At 41.0% G+C, this 24,673-nt stretch overlaps 1 protein-coding gene across 1 annotated transcript in view; it reads right to left on the bottom strand.

Moving 5' to 3' along the window:
• Window positions 1-5,181: 5,181 nt before the first annotated feature.
• FGF10 (fibroblast growth factor 10) overlaps window positions 5,182-24,673 on the bottom strand; it is a 114,742-nt gene continuing 95,250 nt past the window's right edge. The window contains exons 2-3 of the mRNA XM_066602743.1: window positions 11,453-11,559; window positions 5,182-8,865 (exon numbers count right to left, since the gene is read on the bottom strand). Of these exons, the coding sequence (XP_066458840.1) occupies window positions 8,674-8,865; window positions 11,453-11,559 (299 nt within the window). The 3' untranslated portion in view covers window positions 5,182-8,673. The remainder of the gene's footprint in view (window positions 8,866-11,452; window positions 11,560-24,673) is intronic.

Genomic DNA, 24,673 nt, shown 5'->3' with positions numbered 1-24,673 from the left:
TGGGCAAACAAAGCTGGTTGTAAGAGCCAGGGTTAACATCTCCTGTGCCTTCCAGTCAGGTTAATTACCTTGCTATGTGTCTGAGAAGTGTGCTGATGACTGACAGGTCTATCTACCTATCGGCTCCTCCCGCCTTCCTATATTATCCAGCTCATGCTGCCTGGGGGTTGCCGATTACTTTCCAGTTTTTCGGTGTCTGCTGAGGAGTCCAGCTACTCTGACCTGCTGGTAATCTGGCCCTGATACTTTGTGCCATTCCCTCAGTCTGCTAGCTAGTCTACCTCGCTGTTATCAGCCAGGGTTTTCCAGTCTGCCTCTGTTTGTATCTTGCTTCTGTCAGTTTGTCTGCTAGACCTCGCAGTTATCAGCCAGGCCTTACCATCTGCCTCTGTTCTGTTTGTATTGTTTCGTGTTGGTTCTTGTCATCTGCCTTTCCTGTCGGTGCTAGTGGGTAGTAGGCTCTTGCATAGGTACTGCGGTCCCTGCCTGTCCCCCCTAGTAAGCGTAGGGTCAGATTTGTCGTGTCCACCATCAGGGCTATCTCCAGGAAGGGGCAGGGGCGTGGGTGTAGATCAGGGAGCCCTGAGCCGTGTGTATCTAAGCCCCCCGCTAGTACCGTAACAGGTTTCTCTTAAGTCCATGCAGTTTGTGATTTAAGGCTATGGATATGAGCTTAAAGGGGTTTTTCCACCTGAAACATGTATCACAGCTGCGTTTTGTATTTCTCCTAGATTTGACCTTTTATATTCTACGCATGTACAGATGTAGCAAAATGTAACTTGACATGTTCTATGTCAGTTTATTTGCCTTTACAATAGCTTCTCAGTTGTCTTTGTTGTGCTCAGATATCTTATAAATAAATCTTGTTATTTGCATAGCGCCAACGTATTTTGCACGGTTTCAGGTAATTTTTTATTACCTTGCCCCCCCCCCACCAAGCTTTGCACTCATTTACCAGCCTCAGAATGGAAGGCTGAGTCAACCTTGAGCTGGCTACCAGAACCATGAGGGGATTGAACTCACAAACTTCAGGTCATGAGCAAGAGCTTAGGGCTGTATTTCTGCTGCCTTAACACTCTGTGCCACAGCAGCAAGTTACTATGGTTAGTTAATAGAGATGAGCAAGCATACTCGCTAAGGCACATTACTCGAGAGAGTAGTGCCTTATCCGAGTACCTGCCCGCTTGTCTCTAAAGATTCTGGTGCCGGCAGGGGGCAGGGAGCGGCGGGGGAGCGCGGGGAGGATTGGAGGGGAGATCTCTCTCTCACTCTCTCCCCCCCGTTACCCCCTACTCACTCCTGCAACTAACCTGTGTCGGCAGCCGAATCTTTAGAGACGAGCAGGCAGGTACTCGAATAAGGCACTACTCGCTCGAGTAGTTTGCCTTATCGAGTATGCTCGCTCATCTCTATTAGTTAAGTTAAACTTTGCTAGATCTGTACTTCATCAGGAACATTCAGCTAATATTCAAGAACACATTGGAAATTCAACTTCCTCCCTGGGGTTCCACCCATTACCACTTACTCTATTCGATACATGGAGAGAGGTGACGGCCTTCAGCACATTATGACAGCTCCTTTCCTCTATACCTCCCAACTTTTTGGATTGTCAAAGAAGGACACTAAGGCCTCCTTCCCACGAACGGATTTACGCCGCGTAAATTCGCGGCAAAAATCCGCTGCGTTGCCCCCTGCTATTAGGTTCTATTGAACCTAATAGCACAATGCTCACGATGCGGAATTCCACCGCGGAATTTCGCAGCGTGAAATCTCCCGTCCTCACCCGCGGCATGCTCTATTTGCCGCGGGTGTACGCGCTGACGGCTTCCATTGCAGTCAATGGAAGCCGTCCGTTCACGCTATCTTCCGCTGTAACACAGCGGAAGATAGCGTGAAAACACTTTCCCGCCTACCACCGCCGCTTCAGATAACGCAGCCAGCGCGTCACGTGACACAGCCGGCCACGTCATGTGACGCGGTGGGCGTGTCACATGACGCGACGGCGGTGGGCGGGGAAGCGTCTTCACGCTATCTTCCGCTGGTAAGTATGGGGTCTCTGGGGGGCGCCGTGACGGGCTTCACTGCGGAATATTCTGCGGCGGAGCCCGTCACACTCGTGTGAAGCCGGCCTTACGGTTCTTTGTGTAGAAGATCCCCTTTCCCAGGCTCACCTATTTAATCGAACAGTTTTCTTTAAAATATTTGCCCCAAAACAATCAGAATATAGTAATTTTTAAAATCCAAATTGCATCCTGAAATGGATTAATACACAAATTGGGGTCTAATATAGTATTAGGAATAGAGATGAGCGAACCCACTCGGCCACGCCCCTTTTTCGCCCGAGCGCCGCGATTTTCGAGTACTTCCGTACTCGGGCGAAAAGATTCGGGGGGCGCCATGGGTGAGTAGGGGGTTGCAGCGGGGAGTGGGGGGGAAGAGGGAGAGAGGACTCCCCCCTGTTCCCTCGCTGCTACCCCCCGCTCCGCCACGCCTCCCCATGCCCCCCGAATCTTTTCACCCGAGTACGGAAGTAGTCGAAAATCGCGGTGCTCAATCGAGTAAATACTCGAAACGAGTAGGTTCGCTCATCTCTAATTAGGAACCATTATAGATTGTATTTGGAACAATATGATAAGCTCATTAATAGAAATCTATTTCCCAGGTCAAACAAAGGAAAATTTAAGGGACAAAGAGAGGCAGAGGGAGTTTGGTCAACAGTAAGGACTGTCCCTCCAAAAGTATACTTTCCACTTTTTCTTTTGACAGAACACAAGTACTGCAGGTGAAGTCTCTATTTTGCTGCCAGTGTTGGTTAACAGTCACAGAAGGCGGCCATACTTACAGTTATACTGATACAGACTACAAGGGCAGGTATAGAAAGCACATCCCTCCACATGCAGACAGACAAATCACTATATGGCAGAGCATTGCACAGGTGCAATATACTGATGAGCAACCACTCACATCATGCCTACCACATACTGGGGGGAGTGGCTGCTTACTATTATACTTGCACACAGATAAGGCAAACAAGGAGTGGGACATAGATAAGGCATGGCGTTGAACATGGCTCCTGCGCTGGTGGTGGTGGTCATTAGCTGAAGTAAATATAATCTTATTCCTTGATTGTACACTACTTCACAAGCTTCCATGGCATGGTATAATCAGTAGAATTCAGCAGATCATACTATACATCTATAATTTTGGACAGAATTTTCCAATGGGCCAGATCACATATTTTGCAGCCTAAAGTCTACCCCATTAGCCATTGTGAAGAATTGTTAATGTTAATTTTGCAGCCGATGGTCCCCCTAAATGGCTTAAATGAGCCATTATGGAGGACTATTCTTTAAAGCGTATGACCAGAGCAAAGGTTTGAGGGTATTTCTCATATACATTATCGGGCTGATTTTTCATAGACCAGCGTTTCACACACCAGTCTAATTAAATCCTTTGCCTGACTACAAGACTGCGAGATGTAAACCTATGCAAACTGTGAGCTGGAGTAGTTTTTTTTGCCATACTTTATACCAATTTCTGATGTAGATGACAGCAAATGTGATGGGTTCTGCTTCTGAAACCCAAGCTCCAACCCACTTCTTGAAAAAGTGGCACAGGGCGGATTTGCTGCGGAATTTCCCTGTGAAATTTCACTGGGGTTAGCCAGCCATGTGGACGAGATTCGTCAAAAATCTCGTCCACACAAAGCAGACAATCCCCGGCGGCAAAGCCGGCGCTGTGATGTGGATTCCCGGGATGCAGCATGTCAATTCTTTTTTTTATTCGTTGCCTCCCTGCTCCTCTCTATGGGAGAGCCGGCCGCAACACGAAAAAGCATGGCTAAGTGTCGCGGGTTTTAAAGTTGTGCTTATTCCGCGGAAATCTCGCGTTTTTTCATTGCAGCAAAACTGCAAGATTTTGGCGGCAAGTCTGCCCTGTGTGAACCCAGCCTGAGGCCTCGGTCACACAGGCGTTTTTTCCTGCAATTTGCGGATCGCATGACTGATGCGCATCCGCAAATCGCGTGAGCGGGGCCGAAAAATCGCCCGACAAAATCTGCTCCTAGCCGCGTTTCATTAGAAACGGGCCGGAGCAGTGCAGCGCTGTCCGGCGCATTGAATTCAATGGAGCCGGCAATACAGCCAGCTCCATTGAAAGCAATGGGCTGCGGGCGATCTCACGATGAATTTTCGGGAAGGGCTTAAAAATATAAGCCCTTCCCTGAAATTCATCCAGAAATGTGTAAAAAGTAAAAAAAAAAATATACTCACCTAGTCCCGGCAGACGGAGTTCAGCCGCGGCCGGCCGGCAGTTCTCCTGAACTGCTCTGAGTAGTATTCAGCAGCTGGGGATTTAAAATTCATTCAGCTGGGAGCTGCCCCTGATTGGTTCCTGCGCTGAACCAATCAGAGGCAGCACTCACTCACCCATTCATGAATTCAGGAGCAGATTTTGTCGGGCGATTTTTACAGCTGTGGCAGAGGAGAATGATTTGTCTAGTATATGTTCTCAATGGGGTCGGCGCTGCTGCCGCCGGCCCCATTGAGCGCATATAGAGGAGAGAACAGGAATCGCAGATCGCAGATAGGTGCGATCTGCGATTTCTGTTCTATAATTTATCGGACGAGCGCATAAAAAGCGCTCATGTGTCCAATACTATTGCAAAGCAATGGTTTTATAAAATCGCACATCGCATGCGCATGCGCAGATCGCACGGAAAAATCGCCCGTGTGACCGAGGCCTAATACAGGACTTTTATAATCCTTAGATCGTGTTATACGGTGCTGTTCAGGACTAATAGTGAGCAAACCGAACCAGTAGAGCCCTGTTTCACGTGAAACTTTGCTAAAAGTTCAATTCAGTATGAACCCGAATTGTGCTTTTAACAACGTTCTACAAGACACGTGGTTCTACTGGTTCGGTTTGCTCACTATTAGTCCTGAACAGTACCATATAACACTATCTAAGGGTCATAAAAGTCCTGTATAACACTGAACTAATCTGAGTCGAAGCAAACTTTTTGGTAAAATTTGGTGAACTGGCTAAACCGAACTTTTCAAACGTTCGCTCATCACTAGTCAAGATGCAAATAAAACTTGTATAGAGTACACACAGTGGTCATAAAAGGTAACACTACATGCATGAGTAATGTAACACAGTTCTCACAAATATGTTATGTTATCAGCTTTATTGAGGAAGACCGCACAATCTAACCATTTTTGCAATTTATGGGAAAGCTCCTTTAAAACAGCTAATACTTAAATAAAAGATTTTACATTGGAAGTGCTGGTAAAAAGCATTGACTCAAATAACTTATAAAACCACAAACGACCAGTATTTCTAGTGGTTAAATTTTTAGTAAAAAGACACATTAGTAAGTATCTCATTTGTACCAAAATACAGTTTCCAAAGAATAAAAATAAAACATATTTTTTACAAGAAATTTGAAGATAAAACTGCAGCATCAATATAATCTCATATTACCAGGTAAAGGGTTTTAACAAAATAATATTATTAGACTACATTAATCTCAGAAGGACACTTGGGAAACATCTCTTGGTATGGTAACGTCGTGCAATGAGGTGATGCCTGTGGTTTGTATAGATGATGGGTTGTTCTTGCCTGTTCTAAATGAAAGGTACGAATAAATACTTAGGCTAGGTTCATAGCATGTTTGGGATTTGCACCCAGTTTAAATATCGGAAATTCCCTCAATTTATATGCCATAAACTTTCAATAGCTAGTCGTATGTCAAAAAAGTGCCCTTTAGGGATACATTAGGTTGGTATGCCTTATGAAGACATCTTTTTTTTAACAGAAGCCAGTAGAGCAATCAGAAGATTGTCACAAGTGTAGGTTTCTATACTCCTTGGAGATCACCAGTATGGCAACCAGATGATTGCTTTAAGAACTGGCTTCTCCAACCCCTGGTGATCACCAGTAGGGCGATCAGCTGATTGCTGCAGGTGCCGGTTTCTACAACCCTGTTACAATCGGGAAAAGTTCTGTCTGCCCACTCTTTTACAATACAGGATAAATGTATCATTACATTACAGCCATACAAATGTATGGCCGTCCATATAATACATGGATATGAAGAGTCTGCCAAAGCAGAAGTTGCTCTTACTAAGTGGCTCTCCATTCAGGTTTGTAGAATGGTTCCTGAGCGTGTGCAACCCTATATAACATCATCTTCAGTAAATGCCCTGATAGAGTATAGAAGTAGATGTTGACTTTCATGAGACAACCTTTTCATGCAAGTCAAAGGCGGAAGTTTGCAGCATGTATAGACATACAGTTGCCTATGTCAGAAGCAAACGTTCATCGAATGTTTTAAGCAGCCTTACCGAATGCATTTCCCAAATGTGGTATGAATCTAGTTTGTTTGTGAAAGGGAGGACTATAAAAATATAACTCTACCATGAAAATTTAAGTTGTTTTTTGAAAAATTTGCAAAATTGTTATTAAAAAATATTTTGCATTAATTTAGGTAAGAATAGAGAGGCTGGCTGTTGGCTGATAATGAGTCTTCTTCAACACGAGTACATGAATATTTTGTATCCCAAGTTGCGAGAGTTCAGATATAGTTGATATGATATTCTTTTGAAAAGGGAAAAACTATTTGGGGCATTTCATACATTTTTCATGAATATTAACAATCCTACATACGGGCCATGAGGACTGAGAAAAACTATAAGAGATGACTGCTGGCCATTTTTTAATTGTCTCTTAAAAATATATTAGACGGAAAGATTAAATCCCACCTAAAAATTTTGGAAATTGAAATTTAATTTAAATTAATTTCATCTCAATTATTTTATTGCCTGTAATTTTTTTAAAAATTAAAAATAGATATTATAGATTTATCCAAGGACTTAAAAATATGCCTGTATTTAAATAATGTACATCATCAAGTCATATGCACTTTTTGGGCAAAATTGCACTAAATGTATATAACCGTACATGTATAACATTTTCAAAAACTCTTCAACTCTATCCTGATACAGAGTCCTTTTTTATGTATTCTACAATGCTTTCAATGTAGACTTTCAATTATAAGTACTCGCAAAACAGCAGGCATTATATACTGTATCATAGCTCTACAACTGAGACCACTGGCTTATATCATCTAAAAGAGGTACATCCTGTACTATAATAAAAGCGGTAAATATGAAACCAATATAATTTCTGCCACAAGATAATACTATATGATCCAGAGTCATAACTTGACTTTCCTTCTCCTGGAGAACAGTCTTAGCCCTGCAACTAAATACCTAGGCCAAGGCAAAGTGGCTTGTTGTGGCATCCCCTCTGGTTTCCAGCACCCAGGGAATGTGACCCGCCAGCCCCCCCGTAGCTATGCCCCATGATATGACCCATCCACAATAAAGTCAGTTGTAGCAGGTTATTAGCAACTCTTTTTGTAGAGGCCATACACAGCAATGGAATGGCACAGAACAGATTAGAACGTTACATTGATGACATCTTTACATTACAAGCCAATCTCAATGCAATTAAAAAAGTCAGTTCTCCTCTTATCTTGGTGACATCAGTTGTAATGCCGCTTAATTAATATGGCGCAGCGAGTCCCTACTTTTAGGTCCTTACAAGCCGTAACTACAAAGTGAGAATGGCAGAAAAATATATAATAATTAATCGTAAATGACAGTTGTTAATGTATTACTAATATGAGTATAGTCTGGCATTAGATGTCAAGAGACTTATTAAGCGCTCAAATTTTTTGCATTCCAAAAACATCTGTGCCTCGATATTCAGGCCTATCCGCCAAAGTAACCTGCCTTTTAACTGAACACCTATATGATCAACTGATAAATAGTGTTTTCTATCTTTTCTTATATATAAATGTCTCCACATGATTTATTACTAGAACATTGTCACATATTATGATGTTTAAGAAGAAAAAACATAGGACCTCATTTATCAAAACTGCCCTCGTTTCCCAAAACAAGCAATCAGAGCTCAGCTCTCATCTTGTGACCTGCTCTCGAAAAATGAACGCTGCTCTGTGATTGGATGCTATGGGCAACGAGACCATTTTTTTTTCCGATTAGACAGTCTTGATCAATGGGGATCGTTGCCTTCTTTTGATAATGAGATTAAAACAGATGCAAAATTGTAGACACACGACTCAAACACTGAAGAAACGTAGTAAACATTCTATTAAATAAATAACTTACAAAGAAACAGAGAAGGGATAGGGGATGGTAGAATACACAGGCATAACACAATAGTCATTTTTTTAGAACAGTTTGATCATGTTTACACATATGGATCCTATACATTCTTTTGGATGTCTCATCAGAAAACCCCATTATTCCTGTAATGTTGACCCAAGTGCTTCTGGTAATTGCTTATGTGGCTGATTTCTCATCGAATCATTGGGTATTGATGATTTTGGAATTGAGTTTGTATTCCATAAATAACTTTCCCAGAAGATCATCTGTCAGATTGTCTCGTATCCATGTATCGTACAAATTCTTCAAGCTGGGGGTTTAGCTTTTATAATTCCAACCGTATTCACATCTATGACACAGTACCAACAAAATGTCTTCAAATGTCCTAGTATACTCATGGTCCACCAGAAACTTCTTTTTTGTTGAATGTTCTTCACAAGACCATAGTCCAAAAATACATCAAATCCTTCATGTAATGTTATAAAGGCATGGGGAGAAAGTGGGCGTTCATGTTTTTCCTCCTCGTTTTAGGTCCTCTCTTTGGGGTTCCCTTCCCATTTAGTGCCACAAACATTTGTCTCTCATTATTTTTCCAAGTAAGGGATGCATACGTGTTGTAGCCATTCTCCTCTATTCTCTCCTTTAGTTTACAGTCTATATTAAATTCTTTCTGTTAATAAAAAAAAGGTAAGAAATACATAATGAATAAATATTACTATAGAAGAAACAAAGAAAAGTCTATAAATGCATAAACAGGGCATGGTTATAGAAATTAGAACCTACATTCGAGATACTGTAGAAAAGAGTTAAAGAGTAACTGCACTTTTAAATAGCCACATGTCAAAAGTTTTGATCAGTGGAGGTTCAGGTGCTGGGACCCCCACTGATAACTGAACTGAAGGGGCTGCAGCCCTCACCCAAGCACAGTGCCCCTTTGACTGTCATTGTTGCTTGTTGGCTCCTCTCGGCTGCTGAAGATGGATGCATGGATGATTATAGAAGTCATCTTTAGCTGCCAAAAAGGAGTCAACAGGCAATTTTGACAGCTGAAAGAGCAAAGTCAATGCTGCAGCTCCACCATTTCGGCAGTCAGCCGGGGTTTCTGAAATGTCGAAAGTTTTTTTTTTTAAAAGGCGGTTACTCTTTAAGGCCTTTTTACATGAGAAGATGATCATGAACAAACATTGTTCCTTCCTCTTCGATCATCTGCCTATGTGAAGATGCCTCCGATTGTTCATTAAGTGATCATATCTTTCATGTGGCACCAAAAATCAGCGTTGTCAGTAGCACACATGCATTTGTCAATGAGGGCCATTTTGAGACTTTCTAAAATAAGATTATTAGAAATTTTGCTTAATTAATTTTATAACATAGTAACATAATTCGTAAGGCCGAATGAAGACAATGTCCATCTAGTCCAGCCTGTTTATCCTCCTGTGTTGTTGATCCAGAGGAAGGCAAAAAACCCCAAGAGGCAGAAGCCATTTAGCCCTTTTGGGGAAAAAATTCCTTCCCGACTCCCTAATGGCAATCAGACTAATCCCTGGATCAACCCCTAATAGTTCCTACCTGCCTGTATACCCGGATTAACAATTAACCTAAGATTTATATCCTGTAATATCCTTCCGGTCCAGAAAGACATCAAGTCCCCTTTTAAACTCCTCTATGGATTTTGCCATCACCACATCCTCAGGCAGAGAGTTCCACAGTCTCACTGCTCTTACAGTAAAGAACTCTTTTCTGTGTTGGTGATGAAACCTGCTTTCTTCTAGACGTAGCGGATGTCCTCTTGTTACCGACACAGTCCTGGGTATAAACAGATCCTGGGAGAGATCCTTGTATTGTCCCCTCATGTATTTATACATAGTTATTTGGTCGCCCCTTAGCCGTCTTTTTCTAGAGTAAATAATCCCAATTTGGATAGCCTCTCTGGGAATTCCAGTCCCGTCATTCCATGTATTAGTTTAGTTGCCCTTCTTTGAACCCCCTCCAGTACTGTAACATCTTTCCTGAGCACCGGTGACCAGAACTGTGCGCAGTATTCCATGTGAGGCCTGACAAGAGCCTTATATACTGGGATGATAATGTTCTCGTCCCCCACCCCTATACCTCTTTTAATGCACCCCAAGACTTTATTGGCTTTATGACCGAATCATTGGACAAATACTGATAATTTAAGTCCTAGAAACCCATTAACTACAATGCTCACTTATCCGTCTTTGTTCCCAACGCATTCTCACAACCTGCTTATATATAAAGATACATAGATGCCTTGTATACTAAAAGCTGGGAAAATCCCAGTCTCCAAGCAGATGAAGCTCCCTATATTTTCTGTTGACACTTAACACTGCAGATTGCTTTGTGTTAATGTCTAAGCTAGCAACTAACATTTGTCTTCTGAGTGGACTGCTTCATAAAGTCTATAGTATTACGTATAGTATCTTCCCCTTAAGGTGTGTTCCGAAAAATCACTGGATCGTTCGAATTTGAACACTTATTGTGTAAATGCGGCCAACAGTTAGATGATGAACGATCATTGTTTGCTCATTCGCTAATTGTTCGGTTTAAACACGATCATTCAGTCATTCTCAGACACTGGTACATTTATGCTTATACTTTACATTTATATATTTAGATTTATCTTTGCGTTTAAACTGTCCCAGCAAATGAGCAAACTATGGCATTGTCTGCTTGTTCACTCGGGTGAACGATTATCACTATGAGTAAAAGTACCCTCACACTTAAAGCCATCTAAAAATATTTGTATGTCAATTGGCCACCCATAAAATGACCTCTAATCTGTGAAGATTCCAAGAAAGAATAAATTGTATTACGAGTAACAGCCATGGACACTGTTTTCCCTCACCAGTCCCCTAGACCTGCCCCAACTCCTGGCCTGGTTGTACCATGCTGAACCTGTTCTGTATGTCCTGATCTCTGGACTTTCCCCTCATATATACTGCTTGCCTCGTTCCAGGACTTTATTGGCTGCGCCTCTGCTCATAGACTCAGGTATCCCACCTTAGTCTATAGTAGTGTCAGGAGCCACATAACTGGGACCACTTCTTGAGTATTGCCTCTAAATTTGGCCCCAACTCAAACCAGTATGTGGATCCACATCTGCTGATTCTGACAAGTTGTAAACTTGAAGCTTTAAGCACAGGAACCAATCTTAATGAATACATTCAGACTGTGGGATATAAATAATAGGGGGAAAAAACAAAAAACTTGAAAAAATATAAGAGCTAGTTACTTACAGCGCCGTAGACTTTGCCTTTTTTGCTCATGGCTAAATAATAATTGCTGTTGATGGCTTTGATGGCCACAATACCCCCCACGTCCACAGATGTTATCTCCAGTATACCTAGAGAAGAGGAGGGGAAAAGGAATGTTAGAGTTCTTGATATACAATGTTAATAAAAAAAATGCGAAATTGTAGTCTAGAAAGGAGAAGTTGGAACTAAACAAAGTCACGCAGAAAACCGGTGCTATTATATGCGCCTCAACAGCATGGTAAGTATATTCTTCCAAAACGTTATTAGATTCGAGCTGGCCTTAACATACTTTAGAATCAGGTTGACCGTTGCTTGTAAAACTTAAAGCCGAAGTTCAGTGAGTTATGTAACAGATACAACAGAATGTAGAATTATGGCAGCCATTTTTCTGTGTGATTCCCCCTTCAATTCTACATAATGTCCTCCTGTCTTCCTGCCTGCATTTTTTTTTAAATTTCAAATATTTTATTAATTTTCACAGTGAAAATGGAGAATATCATAAACAAATATAAAGGTTCTGAGACATACAGTTAGTAATAAATGTTAATTAAACCTTTTCCAGCGGAATCGGACCCAGTGCCCCCCAGAGAACCTATACTTTAGCGCTGGGCTGTGGAGCGGATTCTTACGGTACTTCCGCAGTGCTCACTACAGAAGTATCGCGGGATGGATGGCTTCCATTTTCCCACAGAAGCTGATTTCCGCTCGTGGTAGCGGAGAATCGTTTACCATTGCATGTCCAGGGATGGTCATGGCTGCGGATTTCGTGGTCAGACACCCGCCACAATAATCCGTCCGTGGGCATTGGGTCTAAGGGTGAGTCTATTATGTACCCAATTGTGACGAGACATGAAAAATGCTTAGTTAAGGCTCTTCTGTGCACTCACATCTCTTATATATGTATAACCAATTGTAGGGTAGTCATAATGGTTAGTTCATTTACACTGTGGGCATGAAATTGATGAAAAATTACTGTCTGCATTTCTTAATTAAATGATATAACCACCTGCCTCAGTGGCCATAGAGTCTTCTAAGGCTGTATTCACATGGATAAGCACAAAACCTGAACCAATATTGGGCTGGTAAACATACATTTTTCCATGGGAGTGTTGTGCGTTTTGAGAGAAAAATGCATCATATTGCATCACAGGCATGCAATTTTCACATGCGTTTTTCACACGCATGAAGATTCCAAGTCATTTATATAGGAAAAGAAAAATCCTATACGATGTGATTTTTTTTGTGACCCTATAGAAACTAATGGATGAGATCACCCAAAAAAATAGCACATGCTCCAATTATTCTATTTCGTAGCGTAGATTCGAGAGAAGAATCACCCGTGTAAACACGTCCATGTTATAGTTGCATTTTCGTGTAACTTTTATGCATCTTACAACGGACGAAACTTGCATGAGAATAACAGCCGTGTGAATACAGCTTAACAGATATCACTGCAGTGCTACAGAAAAAGGCAACTACCAGCTCACTTCAGCGAGGCTCCAGTACAGTGCATGGGCCCGACTCTAGCGTATATTTCTGGAAATCGGATGAAAAACTTGTCCAGTGCCAGAAGGAATCGCCGCACTAAATCTTTACTTAAAGAAAATTAGAACATCCAAATCCAGCAGAGAACAGGCTTAAGACAAGTATAACATACTTACACATTTCAGACACAAACAGGATTCTTAATCATCGGACATACATTGGAAATCCATGGTCTACTTTAAATCCAAGGATAACCAATGCAATGACAAAAACTCTCCATTTGATTGGTTGACCTTGGATTTGACGCAGACTGCTATGCCACAATTAAGGATAGTTTGTTTGAGCGAACCAAAACAGTGGAACAGTGCATTAGCATCCATATTCCCTGTGTTTTTTGTGCACCCTGTTTTTTGTGGGTTGTGACAAAGCTGACATTACATGGGACTTGTGTTTTTTTTCTCGCATCAAAAATGGCTGACACACTGATGCAACATAAATGTAAAAAAATGCACATATGTACTGAAAACGCGCCAAAATGCACCTACACAAACAATGAAAGTAGTTCTTTTTCCATGCATCAAATCTGCATACACCCATATGAATGAGCCCTTAGACCAAGGACGTAGCTAAAAGCTCCTGGGCCCCAATGCAAAACCTTAAACAGGCCCCCCAACTATAATGCTTTATTCATAGTACCGGGCTCCCTATTTGGGGAAGAGAGGTCTTATGGGCCCCCTAAGGCTCCTGGGCCTGGATGCAACCGCATCCCCTATAGTTACGCTAGTGGCTTAGACTACGCCCATCAAGTAGGGCACACTTTAAGTTAAATAAAGCACTGTGGCTCACTTCTCACCACAACCAGCACCTTTTGCAGTCTTGCCCTTGTACCTCTGTGGGGGCCCTCCTCTCATTCTCACAGCAATGTGATCATCTAATTAACATATAGCACATCATTTGCATAACAATGCACTCTGTTCATGTTTAAATGCTTTGCTTTCCCCAGAGCTGCCTATGGGCACAAGGCAGTAAATCTGGCCCTCTGCTTTGGCCATTAGACACCTTTGCCTCCTTGGACTTGGTATGATAGAACGAGTTGAATGACATTCTCATTAATGTAAAAAAGGTGCAAAATCAAATCAAACATGGTTAATATGTTTCTACTACGAAATGTTAGGATAATAAAGTGAAAATAAAGCCCATTCAAGCTGTACATATTGCCTCTAATGATGCCCAAACTCCATATGCAGTTGTTTAAATCTGCGTTTCCCATCAGCCATTGCATTTTATTAGATTTTCATTTAAAAAAAAGCAAATAAAATATTTCTCGGCAGAGATTAGTCCAGCACCTGCACTACATGACACAGAGATCTGCTAAGTTATCTGTGCTGTATGACCATAGACGGCCATGATGGCTATCTATAAAATACATAGTGATGTGAATTGCAGCTGTATTACATATGCCGGCACTTCAGCTGTTTATCGTGTTACTTGTTTGGTGGATTTGGCAGAACACCATAGTGTGAAAGACTGTGCCGCTGAAGTATGTTAAGTATTCAGCACGTTGACTTGGCACAAGTGACTAGTTAACTCTGTTTTGTTTCCTGTAATCTCTTGGTTATTGACACCAGTAAAACATGTTCTGTGTGCCTGCAGCTATTGGATGCATGTGTAAGAGAGCCTGACTTGGAATTTAGGTTTGCCCCTGTTTGCACTCACAATGTTACTTTTTCCCGTCCATTACTCCCATGTTGCAATCCACCAATGGTGATGACTTCTGGCCCAGATTTCCCTTGACAACTCAATTTCCTAGTTTGTTGGTCGGAATAAGCAAAAAAGGAGTTATACACTTTGTATCCCTTCTTGTTAGAAAAATTCCTTAATAAACTGACCACAAAATGTTCCCCTACAGAGATCCTGACTGATCAACTGTGATCTGCAGAAAAACCTGGCATTAAGTGTTTGATTTCACTGCAGCACCCCCACAGGAGAAAGGAAGCATTACACAGTGCTCATTTAAATCAATAGGTTGTGTGTGCAATGCAGGGCAAGGAAAGATTCTACAGAACAAGAGATGCTCTTTGTAGCATTCCTTCACTCTGGCTAACAGATGAGAATCCTAAACAAAGAACCCCCATCTACTAACTCATTGCTCATTAATAGGGTTTTCCTAAACAAGGCAACCGCTTTAAGAGTTAAAAGTGAATAAAATAGAAAAGGTTATAAAAGTGCATCTTATATCGAGAGCTGGTGATATGTATACATGCACACTAAATGTTTCTGGGGGCTCTTCAGACATGGAGATATGTGAGGTAAAACAGTTCTCATACGTCAACACTTTTATTGACTTCTTGTCAGTAATCCTTGTGAAGAACACTATAGCCAGGCTTACCCCCACCCCCACCACCAAGAATGGCTAAAAGGGAGCAATATTCAACTGTACACCAAATAATGGCAAGGCTTTTGCTAGCGTCCATTTAACATATTGAAATCTTGTTCTTCATCTTTTTGGTAAACATGTTTTAGGGGGTGACTGTCGGGCGTGTAAGCGCCTGACAGCCATCCCATGGGCTTCTACCCAACTATCGCTCCTGTGCTTTAAACAGTTGCAACAGTCGTTCAAGTGAATGGAGGTGCAACAATTGGGGTTTATGCTATATAACTATAACTTTGGTATTGACATAATTGCACTGGCCTGCAGAATTAATTTAGCATATTATTTATACTGCCCGGTGAATGCTACTAAAAATGACAATTAAAAGCATGCCAGAATTGCAGATTTTGTTAAACTTGCATAAAAACAAATGGAATAAAAAGCAATCAAAATGTTATATGTTCCAAAAGATCAGATAAATGAAGACTAGAGTTCATCCTGCAGAAAACAAGCCTCCATGGAGCTCAGTGAGTGCAAAAATGAAAATGCTATGGCTCTTGGAATGTGGTGAGCAAAAACAAATCTTTTAAAAAAAGTGTTTTTTGTGTACAAAAATAGTAAAACACAGAAAAAAACGGAATAAACTTGGTATCGCTGGAATCGACGTAAAAATGAAATCCAAAAAGCAAAATGTCCTTTTTCCCCCAAGCCCCCTAAAAGTAAGATGCAAACAGGCTGTGTCACTAAGGGGTTAACCCTTTCCAACCCACTGTCTGACCTCTGAAGACATTATGATTTAAGGCTGTACAGCTCCGATGTTGGAGGATGTCCGTCAGGGTTCTCTTACTGTATATTGCCAGCCTCTCTGCTGTCGGAGCCTATCCAACGTGTCACCTCATGCAGTACTGGCTTTAGCCAGCCTATAGCGCTGTTGTATAACGGCAGAAAAAGAGTAAGCCCCCTAGGAAAACCAGGATAGAAATTGGATTGGAAAGGGTTAATAGGTGTTCACAATATTGTGAGAGTGAGAGGAGGGTCACAGTGAAGGGTGCAAGATGTTGTGAGCAGTAATTTGTGCTAGAAAACAATGGAAGATGTTATAGGTTGTATGCAAATAAGGAAGATGGCACAATGCCTACTGGGTGGCAGCATTCCTTCAAATCAATGTCAGACCCTTTATATAGGTCTTTATAACAATGATTGGAACCGCATTGTGTATATGGCTCATGCAGAATATGATGGTTCAAAAAGACTACGTTTTCTAGGGCGGAAGCATAAGATGACTTAAAGGGATATTCCAGAGACTGGGCAAAATTTTAAAAAATTCCCGAATGTTTCCACTTATTACCATTATTCAAAACATCCATCTTAATAGTCAAAATGAACGTCAGTACCGATTTTCTATGCCAACGTGCGCCACCGATGCTCTCCAGGTGGTATGAGATTTCCATTTTATTATTTACAATGGCCACTGGGGAGTGCAAAAACTACATCTCCCACAATGCCCCACTGACAAACTGCATCATCATTACAGAATTTGAAGGCACTGAAAAATAGCGAAGTGTCTCTGTCGTAACCATTGAATACCAATAGAGAACTAATGGGGTGGGGAGGACACAGGTAAAGTGATATCTCACAGCTTTGTAGAACAGGTTATAACATTATATTGTACAATTACATGTTATCGCCTTATGACACGTATAGCTTTCACTTTGAATCAGCGCAATACCCCTTTAAGGTGAATGATAGAAAGTGGATCAGAGACTGCAGAATCTTCTTTCTTGCCATAGAAGTTTCTGCTAGAATGTGCACTGAGGTTGCTGGTGTTTCTGAGCAGTACTTGATGTTTGGAGTACAATCGTGTTTTGATTTGCACATGTGCCTTCTTCTCTGCGCCTGTTTTCATTGATGTAAATATCCAGAGCTAACAATCTGTATCGGATTTATTGGGATTTTTTCTAATTTGACACACAGATAAAACTGTCCAGTCCTGCAAAGCATTTTTTACTTCTTCATCCAGAGAAGGGATGTTTATAGAAGGATTCCAGCCACAATACATGAGGTGGGGGTGGAGGCCGGAACACACAAAAATAGCTCTAAAGTTATCAGTTAAAAAGAAAAAATTAAACAAATATGTCCCCTCTCTGTCAAAAGTTTGGTATGTTTATGCTTGTTTTCATATATGACCTAAAATGACTTGTAGAGGATTGAATGCTGGTTAACTATATGGAAGGATTGCAGCAGGGATGGATAGATAGATGAATAATATGAGATAGATAGATAGATAGATATGAGACAGATAGATGAGAGATAGATAAATAGATAGATAGATAGATAGATAGATAGATAGATAGATAGATAGATAGATAGATAGATATAAGATACATAGACAGATAGATAGATAGTTAGATAGATATGGGATAGACAGATAGATAGATAAATAGATATGAGAGATAGATAAATATAAGATAGATAGATGAATAATATGAGATAGATTGATGAATAATATGAGACACATAGATAGATAGTCCGATAGATATGGGATAGACAGATAGATAGATAGATAGATAGATAGATAGATAGATAGATAGATAGATAGATATGGGATAGACAGATAGATAGATAGATGGATATGAGATAGATAGATAGGAGATAGATAGATATGAGATAGATAGATAGATATGGGATAGACAGATAGATAGATAGATAGATATGAGATAGATAGATAGTTATGAGATAGATATATAGATAGATAGATATAAGAGAGATAGATAGATGAATAATATGAGATAGATAGATATGAGATACATAGACAGATAGATAGGTAGTTAGATAGATATGAGCTAGATAGAAAGATAGATAGATATGAGATAGATAGAAAGATAGATAGATATGAGAGAGAGAGATATGAGATACATAGATAGATAGATAGATAGATAGATATGAGATAGATAGATAGATATGAGATACATAGACAGATAGATAGATAGAAAGATAGATAGATATGAGATAGATAGAAAGATAGATATGAGATAGATAGATTGCTATGAAAAAATATATAGATAGATATGAGATAGATAGAAAGATAGATAGAGAGTACAGATGACCGAGTATACTCGCTAAAGGCAATTGCTCAAGCGAGCATTGCCTTTAGCGAGTATCTCCCCCGCTCGAGACTGCAGGTTCGGGTGCCGGCGCGGGGGAGCGGTGAGTAGCGGCTCTCAGCAGGGGGAAGCGGGGGGGGGGGGGGACAGAGCGTTCTGCCCCGCTCTCCCCCGCAGCTCCGTGCCCGCTGCCGGCACCTGAACCTGCAGTCTCGAGCGGGGGAGATACTCGCTAAAGGCAATGCTCGCTTGAGCAATTGCCTTTAGCGAGTATACTCGCTCATCTATAATAGAGAGATATGAGATAGATAGATATGAGAGAGATAGATATGAGATAGATAGATATGAGATAGATAGGAGATAGATAGATAGATAGGAGATAGATAGATAGATAGATAGATAGATAGATAGATAGATAGATAGATAGATAGATAGATAGATATGAGATGGATAGATAGATAGATAGATAGATATGAGATAGATAGATATGAGATAGATAGATATGAGATAGATAGATAGATAGATAGATAGATATGAGATAGATAGATAGATAGATATGAGATAGATAGATATGAGATAGATAGATATGAGATAGATAGATAGATATGAGATAGATAGATAGATATGAGATAGATAGATAGATATGAGATAGATAGATAGATAGATATGAGAGTTAGATAGATAGATAGATAGATAGATAGATATGAGATAGATAGATAGATATGAGATAGATAGATAGAAAGAAAGAAACAGATGTAAAATCAAATATAAAAATCTGAGTAGAAGATAAAGACTTCATATGAAATAACGTCATTACTACAAATGTTGTGACATTGTGTTTGTGCACTTTGATGAGTGTACTGCCCTGCAAAAAAATGCATTCTGGATCCCTGTGATCAGTTGTAGCAACGCTGCTGAAGACAATAAGCTTCTTCCTAGACATCTGGTTCAGGTTGCCTCCTCTCACAACACCTGCCCTTTGGTCAGACCCTTTTAAATCTGGCTTCTTTAAGAGGTGCTTCAGGTGTCTCATTTGCAAAGTACAGATAAGACACTCAAAGCAGTAGACAGAAAATTAAGAGACTCTCATGGGGGTCAACCTTCATCTTTGAACATGAAAGTCTCTGAAGCTGTGAGATCACTGACAACCACCTGCAAATACATAGCGCATTATGAGGTGTGAACATGATTATGAGGTGGAGGGTTTTTTAAGACTTGTTTGAGAATAGATTGAAAATAATCCCACCAAAAACAAAAACATTTTTTAATGAGTTCATGTTAGCTCACAAAAATAATAACACCAGCACTTCTGTGTATCATCAAAAGTACGGTTCAGCCTGGAGCAATGAATTATGGGCCAAACCGTAATCTAGGTTTTTTTGCTTTTGTTCCATTTTGATGTTCTTTAAATATTATTTATTATAGAAGGCAGTAGTGAGCCGTGTAGCTTTAGGGGGTGCAGAAATAGCAATCATGCTCATGCTCTGGTCAATGTGCACAGCAGGGGCATAACTATAGAGGATGCAGGGGATGCGGCTGCACCCGGGTCCCGGAGCCTTAGGGGGCCCATAAGGCCCCTCTTCTCCATATAGGGAACCCAGTACTATGAGTAAAGCATTATAGTTGGGGGCTCTGTTACAAGTTTTGCATCGGGCCCCGGGAGCTTCAAGTTACGCCTCTGGTGCACAGATACACATGTAGCAAGGCTGAATGTGTCATGATGGCCTTGTACATAAAGCTGCTATGGCAGATCATAGAGTCTTCACTATAGAGCTCTGTGTGACTCTAAATGATGCAAGCACACCAGATACAGAAGTAGTCTTCACTAGAGGCATTTATTTCAGGGAAGAGTACTTCTGTAATATAACATCTATTGGATACTATCGAGAAAAAAAGACATATGTGTGATGAGCAAACTTTTGAAAATTTTGGTTCGGTCAGTTCACAGAACTTTTGTAAAAGTTTGGTTTGGATTGAATTAGTTTGACTCGAATCAGACGTTCCCCATATCCCCTAAAATGGATGTATAACACTGTCTAAGAGACATAAAAGCATTGCATAACACGCTCAGAGTGTTTTTGTAGGGCCTTTATGGCAGTTAGACAGTGTTATACATCAGTATTCAGGACTAGGGCTGAGCAAACCGAACCAGTAGAACCCTGCTTCAGGTAGAACTGTTCTTATGCCTGGCTCAGTTTCCTGCCGAACCAAACTTTTAGCAAAGTTTGACATGAGCACAGGGATCTACAAGTTTGCTCAACACTATAAGAGACATATCGAAGTATAGTAAGGGTCCATGGACCTCTATAGGAGCAATATTAAAGGGGTTGTTCTTAGAAGACAAACCCTGCTCTTAGGCCTTATTACGGCACACAGATGTCATTGAGCTGGGTCCATCTCTATCTACTAAATGGGACAGGCATTCTGTAAAAGTAGTTCCTGTTCTTGAGCATTCCTTGTACTACAAGCGTGGCTATTTATCTAAATGGCTGTCCTGTAACATTATATTTCCGCTGCCTTCATGGCTGTGGCTTCCCTGGCAAAATTAGCTGTGTGCTGGGGGTGATGGGAGCAGGATTTAGGCAATCAGCTGATTGCTTCCAGAACCACATTCTGATAAGGGTTGTCTCTGATGGAACAACCATTTTGAGCATATGACTGCATAAAACCATAGTATGGAAGTGCGCATAAACCTGTAAGGGAATTTTTTGGGGACTTAAAAAAATTCACCAGCTTAGAAAAAATGCATACTTGCTTAATTTGGAGGCTTTCCCTCCAGCGCTGTAGCCTGCCACTCCAGCTGGCTGGCAGTCCTCTGTGTTCATTCTGCATCTGACTGCTCAGCCAATCACAGGCTTCAAGGCCATTGAAGAAACACCGCTGAAGAATGTGACTGGCTAAGTAATCAAATACACAATGAACAGTACATGACCGCCAGCCAGCTTCTTCTTCCGAGCGTCAAGGCCCCAACAATGGATGGGGAGCCTCTCAAATAGGCAAGTGTGCATTTTTCTCTTTCTTTCACACAACTTGAAGCCTGTGAAGTTTTTAACCCTTTTCTGGTGTGTAGGGTACATGTACAGCACATGCCGTGTGTTTGCATATGGAGCGATACACAGTGGGTGTCAGCCATCTTTGACAGCTGACACCCGCCCACAACTGCCACAGTCAGAGATAACTGTGATCCAATAAATACTTTCCATTCTGCTGTCAATTCTGATGTCCCAAATGTCCCCTCACGATGAGATTGCAAGGCACTATCCAGGAGTCATGACAGCCAGGAGCCTTCAGAAGGCCCCCAGGGCTGCAATAAGTGAGCCTGTGTCTTGTCTTAATAGAACAGCAGTAGACAATTGCAAGTTCAAGTCCCCTATGAGGATTAAAAAATGTAAAAATCAGTAAAACAAAAACGATTTACTAAATATTGGAAAAAATAAAAAGTAGTACAAGTTAAAAAAAAACCAAAAACCTTTTTTTCAGTTATCACAATCAAAAAATAAAAAAATTAAACATTGGTAACGCCGCATCTGTAAAAGTCCAATTTAGTAAAGTATCGCATTATTAATTTTGAATGGTGAAAGCTGCCAGAAAAAAAGCACACAATGCCAGAACTGCGCTTTTTTTTGGTCATCTAGGCTACAAGAAAAATTTTTTTTTATAAAAGTGCTGAAAAAGTTATATGTTCCCAAAAAGAGAACCAATATAAACTTCAGGTCACCTTGCAAATAACAAGCCCCCAGGCAGCCAATTGACAAAAAAATAAAAAAGTTATGGGAGGGTCAAAAGATGATGACAGAAAGCAATTTTTTTAAAAGTATTTTTTAAATAGTGAAATATAAATAAACTAAATATACTGTATCGGGTATCGCTATAATTGTACTGACCCACAAAATAAAGATAAGATGTCACTTTTACTGCAACATCAACGTCATAAAAGCAACCCCCCCCCCCCCAAAAAAAGATAAAATCTTGTTTTTCTTCCATTACTCCTCACTTAGAAGTTTTTTAAAGTTTTCTAATACATTATATGGTATGTTAAATGGTACCACTGAAAAATATAACTTGTCCCGCAAAAAAAGTCTCATTTGGGTATGTCACCAGAAACGTAAAACAGCTATAAAGTGGGCAAAAAAAAAAAAGAAAATGCAAAAATTAAAGGAAAGGAACCAGTAATACATTAAGTAGCAAGCTGAAGAAGCTGGAACTGGCTCTGCTGTGAAGGGTTCTATGCATTTCCTTCAGTCCTATGCCAGAAAAGTTTGTCTGTATGCCTCATCCCAAATGATTTCTTCACCAAGAATTAAAAGCAGCTGCACCCTGCAGTATACTGAGAGGGGAAATTAATTATCTGGCAAATCTGGAGCCGATTAGTCCTAAATGATTGTATTCTCTCCCAAACCGTTTTTTTCTCCTCCGACACAACTAGGATACACAGCGATTTCATAAACAGTCATTCAACACCTCATCAGACAATGATAAAGACTTTCAGCTCACCAACATACTTAAAAGGCCATCACACGGCAGCCGTCATCTGACACCCCGGCAAATTCATTACTATCATAATGCATTTTGCAGGACGGAGCGGTTAGATCACATAATTGGATGTCAAAAGGATGTCTAGACTGACACGGTGATCTAGCCTCGTGTGTGAAGACGGGGGGGACTTCAACTCTTGAGTGCTGACAACTCAACATCCACTGTGTATAAGGCTCGTTCACATCAGCGTTTTGATTTCTGCTTTGAACGGATCCGTTTTTTTAATAAATGGAACAGATAGCAAAACAGAATTCAAACAGAAGCCAACAGAAACCATTGCTTCCATTTTAACGGATCCTGTAGACGGGTGCATAAAAAAGAAAACGGACAGCTTCTCGCAGTTTGTTTCCATTTGCTTCCTTTTATATCCGTTTTTAACTGATCCGTTTTTGTTCTTTTGCCTTTTTAACCTTTTGCGTGCGCTCGTTTAAAAATGAATCCTTTAAGTAGACATCAAATACAGAACCAAATGAAAAAAACTTTCAGTTCAGTTCCGTCACCCATTGACTATAATGTAAAAAAAAACCCAAAAAACGTAGACATATTTGCACGACCGAAATACGCTTAGGCCCACTGGCGTAACTAAAGGGGATGCAGGGGATGCGGTTGCACCCAGGTCCCGGAGCCTTAGGGGGCCCATAAGACCTCTCTTCTCCATATAGGGAGCCCAGTACTATGAATAAAGCATTATAGTTGGGGGCCCTGTTACAGGTTTTGCATTGGGGCCCAGGAGCTTCAAGTTACGCCTCTGCTTAGGCCCATGTAAACAAGCCCTAAGGATAAGCTGATCAGAAGTTTTCTCACTGCTGGAACTCCTACTGCTCTCAAGCAGGAAGTTTTCAATTCGCCTGCATTGCCATCGGAGTAATAATGCATTACACAATTTTACATTGAAATTAGTGGGATGTCCATGTAATGTATAGATAGGATCTCCCTCTATTAGCTCAGAATTCCTGTAATTGGATTTATAAACACAACAGCCCCTATAAAGAGGTATTCCAGACATTTAAGTCCTTGAAGTATGGATGACTTATCCCCAGATTCCCTAGTAAGCCCTTGAAGCATTGGTGACCTATCCTCAGGATCCCTAGTGATCAGTTGATCTCAGCCCTCACACTCACTGCAGCGAACCAGATATTGACAGCTCCTTCCACATTTGAACCGGAAACCAGAAGTGCAATACAATATGTAGCTCCTATTAAAATCAATGTGAGCTATAACTTCTATTGCCCTTCTGTCTGTGACCTCAATGTGGATATCCAGCTTGGCTGCACTGACAGTGAGTCAGAGGATCAGATGATCAGTGGGATCCTGAGTACCGGAGCCACTGATCAATTATGGATGATCTATACTGAGCACAGGTCATCAATATTGCAATGGACCCCTGTTGATCAACTAACTCCTCGGCCAGCTGTCAGTGCACACAGTGCTCGAAGCAGACAGCGCTGTCCATATTGCAGTGGCTCAGTTTGGTACTGCAAGCAGAGCTCCCATTGAATTCAATGAAAGTTGTGCCAGCAGTACCAAACCAAGGTACTGCAATGTTGACAGCACTGTGCACACTGTCTGAGGGCCCAAGGTTCAGCTGATCGGTGGTGGACTCCCGACAATCAACTACCAGTGACCTATCCTGAAGTCACAGAATACCCATTTAAGTTCTAGTAGTAAATTCTGGGGAAACTATATCGCAACCTAGATGGCCACCAT

Source organism: Eleutherodactylus coqui, chromosome 5 (assembly GCF_035609145.1).
Source record: "Eleutherodactylus coqui strain aEleCoq1 chromosome 5, aEleCoq1.hap1, whole genome shotgun sequence".
In the NCBI taxonomy this organism is placed as follows: Eukaryota; Metazoa; Chordata; class Amphibia; order Anura; family Eleutherodactylidae; genus Eleutherodactylus; species Eleutherodactylus coqui.
The sequence above is the reverse complement of the archived record's forward strand: the minus strand, read 5'-3'. Positions and strand labels throughout refer to the sequence as shown.